Source organism: Colobus angolensis, unplaced genomic scaffold (genome assembly GCF_000951035.1).
Source record: "Colobus angolensis palliatus isolate OR3802 unplaced genomic scaffold, Cang.pa_1.0 Scaffold191, whole genome shotgun sequence".
NCBI classification, from domain to species: domain Eukaryota; kingdom Metazoa; phylum Chordata; class Mammalia; order Primates; family Cercopithecidae; genus Colobus; species Colobus angolensis.
In genome coordinates, this window is record NW_012115055.1 from 5803284 (window position 1) to 5810259 (window position 6976).

The 6976-nt window shown below is 40.3% G+C and overlaps 1 protein-coding gene across 1 annotated transcript; it reads left to right on the forward strand.

Annotated features, from left to right (window-relative positions):
* The first annotated feature begins 3339 nt into the window (after positions 1 to 3339).
* LOC105510772 (10 kDa heat shock protein, mitochondrial-like) lies at positions 3340 to 4080 on the forward strand. The gene is made up of 2 exons (XM_011940673.1): positions 3340 to 3595; positions 3913 to 4080. The coding sequence occupies exons 1-2, from the start codon at positions 3385 to 3387 to the stop codon at positions 3993 to 3995; spliced, it is 294 nt and encodes a 97-aa protein (XP_011796063.1). The 5' UTR covers positions 3340 to 3384; the 3' UTR covers positions 3996 to 4080.
* The last annotated feature ends 2896 nt before the right edge of the window (positions 4081 to 6976 follow it).

Genomic DNA, 6976 nt, shown 5'->3' on the forward strand with positions numbered 1-6976 from the left:
GTAAAATAATGCTAGAGTATATTTTTCTTACATGTTTTCCTTTTTATGGCTTTTGGTTCTGAATATGCTGTCTACTTTTTAACAGATCCAACTATTTGTATTGCCATATTTCTTTGATTCTAGGATGGACATTTTGTTACATTAAAACATTTCTTAAACTAGGTAGATCTTAAAATTGATGGCATTGTTGAAATGCTGGTGAGCAGCAGCCATTTGTCACAGCTGTCACTACCTGTGAAAGCTGATTGTTGGAAATCCAGGTAGCATGACCAGACAACTATAACTCCTCGAAATTTCAGTTGACAAAACTATTTAAAGAAATACGGCATCCAGCTATTATATGAAAATCGGCTTAGACTTTCTGGAAAGTTCAAAAATGCAATGGCATCAAGATTTGTCATCGGAGGCAATGGGTTGAATGAAAATCTCAGAGGCAAGAACAGAGTGCCATTTTAGAAAATGCTCCATTACCAATATTCTTAATATACAGATGGTGGTATTGTTCAAAAAACAGTGGACGTGGACAACTCCCAGCTGAGAAAAGATTAAGAAAACCTAAATGGGAAGACAGGAATCCTTATCTACTATTATTTATTAATATTTCTTTTTCTATATTGATAATATATTTAATAAAAATGTTTAAATCTGTTATAGCAGCTTTTAAATAAGAATAAAGTATTCTAAATAATTTATTTTATCACAGTTCAATTAGCAGCACATTTTTTCCCTTAAAATATTAATGGTGTGCTTCATAATGAGGAAGCCTCTGACAAAATAAAGTCTAATATATTCCTGGGAACTTCACAGATTGATATCTATCTTACCTGGTTCTTGAAGGAATTTGAGTTGGCCTAAAACATATATATAAAAATATATTAACAGACAGTACAGCAGATCATCTAAGTTACATTAAGGGAGGAGACCACCCCTCATATTGTCTTATGCCCAATTTCTGTCTCCAAAGAAAGAAGTAAAAACTAAAAGACAGAAATGAAATCCACAGGCAAACAGCCCGGTGCCACACCCTGGGCCTGGTAGTTAAAGATCGACCCCTGACCTAATTGGTTCTGTTATCTATAAATTACAGACATTGTATAGAAATGCACTGTGAAAATCCCTATCTTGTTTTGTTCCGATCTAATTACCGGTGCATGCAGCCCCCCCGGCATGTACCCCCTGCTTGCTCAATCAGTCATGACCCTCTCACATGCACCCCCTTAGAGTTGTGACAGGAATTGGTTACTGGGAGCTTGGCTCTTGAGACTAAAGTCTTGCCGATACCCCCTTCCTTCTGTAACTCGGTGTCTGAGGAGTTTTGTCTGCTGCTCATCCTGCTACATTTCTTGGTTCCCTGACCGGGAAGCGAGGTGAATAGTGGATGGTCAAGGCAGCTCCTTAGGTGGCTTAAGCCTGCCCTGTGGAACATCCCTGCAGGAGACTCCGACCAGCCCCAGCGACACGGATCCTGAGAGCAATCCCGGGTAGGCGTTTGCCCCGTGGGACGCCTTGCCAGAGCAGTGTGTGGCAGGTCCCTGTGGAGGATCAACTGCAGTGGCTGAACACCGGGAAGGAATGGGCACTTGGAGTCTGGACATCTAAAACTTGGTAAGACTAGTCTTTGAAACTTGCCCACTCCATTTCAGTGGAAGCATGAGCTGATCACCCACAGCGTGCCTTTATCGGCACTTTGGTTTTGGTTTTGATTTGGTTTGAATTGCTTGACAGGATTGGTCTTGGGAACTTGCCCACTCCATTTGAATGGAAGCCTGACCTGATCACCCAAGGTGTCTCTGTACCGGCACTTTGGTTTTTGTTTTTGACTTGACTTGGATTGCTTGATACTTTGGTTTTGGTTTGGACCTGGCTTGGATTTCTGGATACTCTGATTTTGGTTTTGATTTTGGTTTGGTGTAAACTACAAAAGTGTGTGTGTGCCCTTTTTACCCATTCTTTGTTTTGTGGTGTGAGCGTGGTGTTTTGTCTAGAGGAAACACGGGTGAGGCACAAAGTAAGCCCACCGCACTAGGAACTATGTTGAAAAATGTCAAAAAAAGGATTTAAGGGAGACTATGGAGTACTATGACACCAGGAAAACTTAAAACTTTGTGTAAGATAGACTGGCCAGCATTAGAGGTAGGTCGTTCATTAGAGGGAAGCGTGGACAGGTCCCTTGTTTCAAGGGTATGGCACAAGGTAACCTGTAAGCCAGGGAACCCAGACCAGTTTGTTTTAGATCCCCCGCCCCCAACACAGTGGTTGAGAGAACAGCAGCATAAGCGGCTCGCAAAGGCAAGGAAAGACCAGCAGAGAGAGAGAAAGGAAAGAGACAGAGAGGAAAAGAGGCAAAGAGAGAGTGAGGAAGAGATGGAGAGGAAGAGACAAAGAGGGAGTAAAGGAGAGAGAGAGAGAAAGACAGAGGCAGAGAGAGAGGAAGAGACAGAGGCAAAAGGGAAGTCAAAGAGAGAAAGAAAGAAAGAGAGAGATATATAAGTAGTTAAGAAAAAAAGAAGTGTACCCTGCTCCTTTAAAAGCCATCATACCAATTCTAATTTGGACAAAACAAGGTCTTATTAATAGCAAAGGATAATTAAAATCCCAAACTTACAAGGTTTTCAACAAAAGTAAAGTTTGCTGAAAGTTAACAGTGTGACATATATTATAGTAACTTCTTGTGGCTTTAGACAGTCTAGTCCACAGACATAAAAAAAAAGGTTCACTTTGGAAAAGAATGGTTATCATCTTCAGAAAAAATAAAGAAATAAAGAAAAAAAGGGGTGGGGCGGAATTTATATAAAAAGTGTGTTACATGGTGAATTCTTGTCCTGAAATAAATTAAGTGGTTGTTTAAAGAAAGAAATGTTTGTAATAAGTCAGAAAGTTAAGGCATGTCAAAAAAATTGCCTGTAAAAGTCGTGAAAGAAAAAAAAAGTTATAAAAAAAGTGTGTTAAAAAAAGAATTTATGCAAAAAATGTTGTATACTTTAAAAGTAACTAGGCCTCCTGAATGTAAAACTATTGGGGAAAAAATAGTTTATGTGCAAAGTGTATAAGAAAAGCAAAATATACCTTTGGTAAAAGAATTATAAGGAAGCATAAGAATGTAAATTTTTACCTACATTAAAAAGTTAAAAATTACTGTTTTGAAGGTTTAAGCAAGACTTAAAATGTTAATTGTAAAGAACATTCTGTATGTAAATATATTAGCTAAAGTTAAAGAAGTATCATCCAGTTTTTCTGTGAACTGGACATTAAAGTAAAAGCATAATAGGTTTTTTCTTAAAGCACCAACCTGCTCTTTAGCAAAAATTATAAAAGGTTAAAAAGAGGAGTCTCTCCTTGCGGCGCTACACTACAGCAGAGTACGAGTCTGAGGCGGAGGGAGTCATGGCAGGACAAGCGTTTAGAAAGTTTCTTCCACTCTTTGACCGAGTATTGGTTGAAAGGAGTGCTGCTGAAACTGTAACCAAAGGAAGCATTATGCTTCCAGAAAAATCTCAAGGAAAAGTATCGCAAGCAACAGTAGTCGCTGCTGGATCGAGTTCTAAAGGAAAGGGTGGAGAGATTCAACCAGTTAGCGTGAAAGTTGGAGATAAGGGCCGGGTGCGGTGGCTCAAGCCTGTAATCCCAGCACTTTGGGAGGCCGAGATGGGCGGATCATGAGGTCAGGAGATCGAGACCATCCTGGCTAACACGGTGAAACCCCGTCTCTACTAAAAATACAAAAAACTAGCCGGGCAAGGTGGCGGGCGCCTGTAGTCCCAGCTACTCGGGAGGCTGAGGCAGGAGAATGGCGTAAACCCGGGAGGCGGAGCTTGCAGTGAGCTGAGATCTGGCCACTGCACTCCAGCCCGGGCCACAGAGCGAGACTGTCTCAAAAAAAAAAAAAGAAAAAAAAGAAAGTTGGAGATAAAGTGCTTCTGCCAGAGTATGGAGGCACCAAAGTAGTTCTAGATGACAAGGATTATTTCCTATTTAGAGATGGTGACATTCTTTGAAAGTATGTAGACTGAAATAAGTCACTATTGAAATGGCATCAACATGAAGGTGTCCATTCCACTGAAGTCCTGAAATCTTTCATCATGTAAATAATTTCCATATTTCTCTTTTATAATAAACTAATGATAACTAATAAAAAAAGGTTAAAAAGAGTCTATAAAATCTTACCCTATGATCAAACATTAAAAATTAAATAAATATTTCTATGAGATTTTATTAAAATTAGGTTTAACATTAATAACACACTAATATAAAGATAAAATTTAGCTTATCTGGTATAAAAATCATACAAGAAGCACTGTTAAATGTAAAATGGTATTTGGCTTTCTTTGGTTTAAAAACTAATAAAAATAGGTGCTAAAGGAAATTTCTCGGTAAAAAGGCACTGAGGACTATAAAGTCCACTGCCAAGGTCCCCACATTTAAAACAAAAGGTCAATTTCTTAAAAAGTATATACTTGGTTTATCTTCCACTTTCCTTTCTCGCAAAAAAAACCAAAAAACAAAAAAACCCGAAAGTCCTTTATCACATGTACCACCCCTAGAATTTCCAGTAAACCAGCACCAGCCTGAAGATCACGTTCTCATCGAAAGGTAGAAAGAAGATAAACTCGAGTCACCCTGGGAAGGACCCTACTTTGTGCTGCTAACCACCAAGACTGCTGTTCGCACAGCAAAAAAAGGATGGACTCATCACACCCGAGTCAAGAAAGCGCCACCCCCTCAAGAGTCGTGGGCCATAGTCCCAGGGGAAAACCCTACCAAACTAAAGCTAAGAAAAATTTAACTCTTTTAATCTATTCTATTACTCTTTCTTCTTTCCTCATTCTATTGCTGACCATTTAGTTATTAATATAACCAAGTCAATTTCGCCTCAAACTATTGCATTTAATGCTTGCCTTGTTATACCCTGTGAGGACTTGCCAAGTCAAAGACAGCTTTCTACTTCAGAAAAGTACTTCTGTCCCTCCTGACTCTCCTTAGACTAGACATTAGTAAACTAGGACCATTTAATCCAGGGAGATTTTGATAAAGACCCCAGTGCCAACCAGGAGTGTTGCTCCCCGATGTAGAGTGTTCATGCCATAGTTGATCCAATGTTCTGTGGACCACTGAAGAGCAAGGATGGACTGCCCCAACTGGTTTTGTAATTTCTCAAAAATCATACATTCATTTTACTGTAGGATCATAGAAGTTAAAGACTTAAACTTTAGCAATTAAGACAGGATACCCAGATGCAAATGCCTGGTTAAAATGGATCAAATATTTCATCTGTACCTTAAACAAAAGCAATTGTTATGCTTGTGCACATGGCAGGCCAGAGGCCCAGATTGTCCCCCTTCCACTAAGGTGGTCCTCCAGTTGACCAGGTGTAGGCTGCATGATAGCTCTTTTCCAGGATTCTACAGCCTGGAGTAATAAGTCATGCCAGGCTCTCTCTGCTATATCCCAAAGTCCCTGCGGTTCAGCCCCCAAGGGCCATCCAGCTTCTGTCTCCCAACACTAAGTTCACTTCATGTCTCTCACAGCAGGGAGGAAACTTAGCATTCCTTGGAGACCTGAAAGGATGCAGTGAGCTTAAGAATTTTCAAGAGCTTATCAATCAGTCAGCCCTTGTTCATCCCTGAGCAGATGTGTGGTGGTATTGTGGTGGACCTTTACTGGACACTCTGCTGAATAACTGGAGTGGCACTTGTACTTTAGTCCATTTGGCTATCCTTTTCACCCTGGCATTTCATCAACCAGAAGGAAAAAAATAATAATAAGACATCATAAAATGAGAGAAGCCCCTTATGGGTCTTTCGACTCTCATGTCTATTTAGATGCAATTGGAGTCCCACGAGGAATACCAGATCAATTTAAAGCTTGAAATCAAATAGCTGCAGGATTTGAGTCAATATTTTAGTAGGTGGCGGTTAACAAAAATGGAGATTAGATAAACTACATCTATTACAACCAACAGCAACGAGCTTTTCATGAGTTAAAAGAAAAACTCATGTCATCCCCAGCCCTGAGGCTACCTGACCTCACAAAACTCTTTACACTCTATGTGTCAGAAAGAGAAAAAATGGTAATTGGAGTTTTAACCCAGACTGGGGCCTGACCAAGGCCAATGGCCTATCTCTCAAAACAACTAGACGGAGTTTTCAAAGGCTGGCCCCCCGGTCTAAGGGCCCTAGCAGCAAAGGCCCTGTTAGCACAAGAAGCAGCTAAACTAACCCCTAGGCAAAACCTGAATATAAATACCCTTCATGCTGTGATAACTTTAATAAATACCAAAGGACATCACTGGTTAACAAATGCTAGCTAAACCAAGTAGCAAAGCTTGCTATGTGAAAATCCCCACATAACAACTGAAGCTTGCAAAACCTTAAACCCCGCCACCTTGTTCCTGGTATCAGAGAGCCCAGTTGAACATAACTGTGTGGAGAGAGGTGTTGGACTCAGTTTATTCTAGGAAGCCCAACCTCTGAGACCATCCTTAAACATCAGTAAACTGTAAGTAGTACGTGAATGGGAGCAGCTTCAACAAGCCCTGCAAAGTGACTCTGAAAAAGACGACAAACCCTGCTCCTGTCATACCCGGAAGCTGACTGGTCCACGCACAGCCGAAGCATGAGGAAACTCATTGCGGGACTCATTTTCCTTAAAATTTGGACTTGTACAGTGAGGACTTCAACTGACCTTCCTCAGACTGAGGGCTGTTTCCAGTGTGTACATCAAGTCACTGAGGTAGGACAAAGGTTGCTACGGTCCTATTAGTTTACAGTTATTATTAGTGTACTGGAACTCTAAAAAGAACTTGTTTGTATAATGTTATTCTATACAAGGTATGTAGCCCAGGAAATGACCAACCTGATGTGTGTTATGACCCATCTGAGCCTCCCATGACCACAGTTTTTAAAATAAGATTAAGGACTGAGGACTGGTGGGAGCTCATAAATGATATGAGTAAAGTGTTAGCCAAAACAGAAGAAAA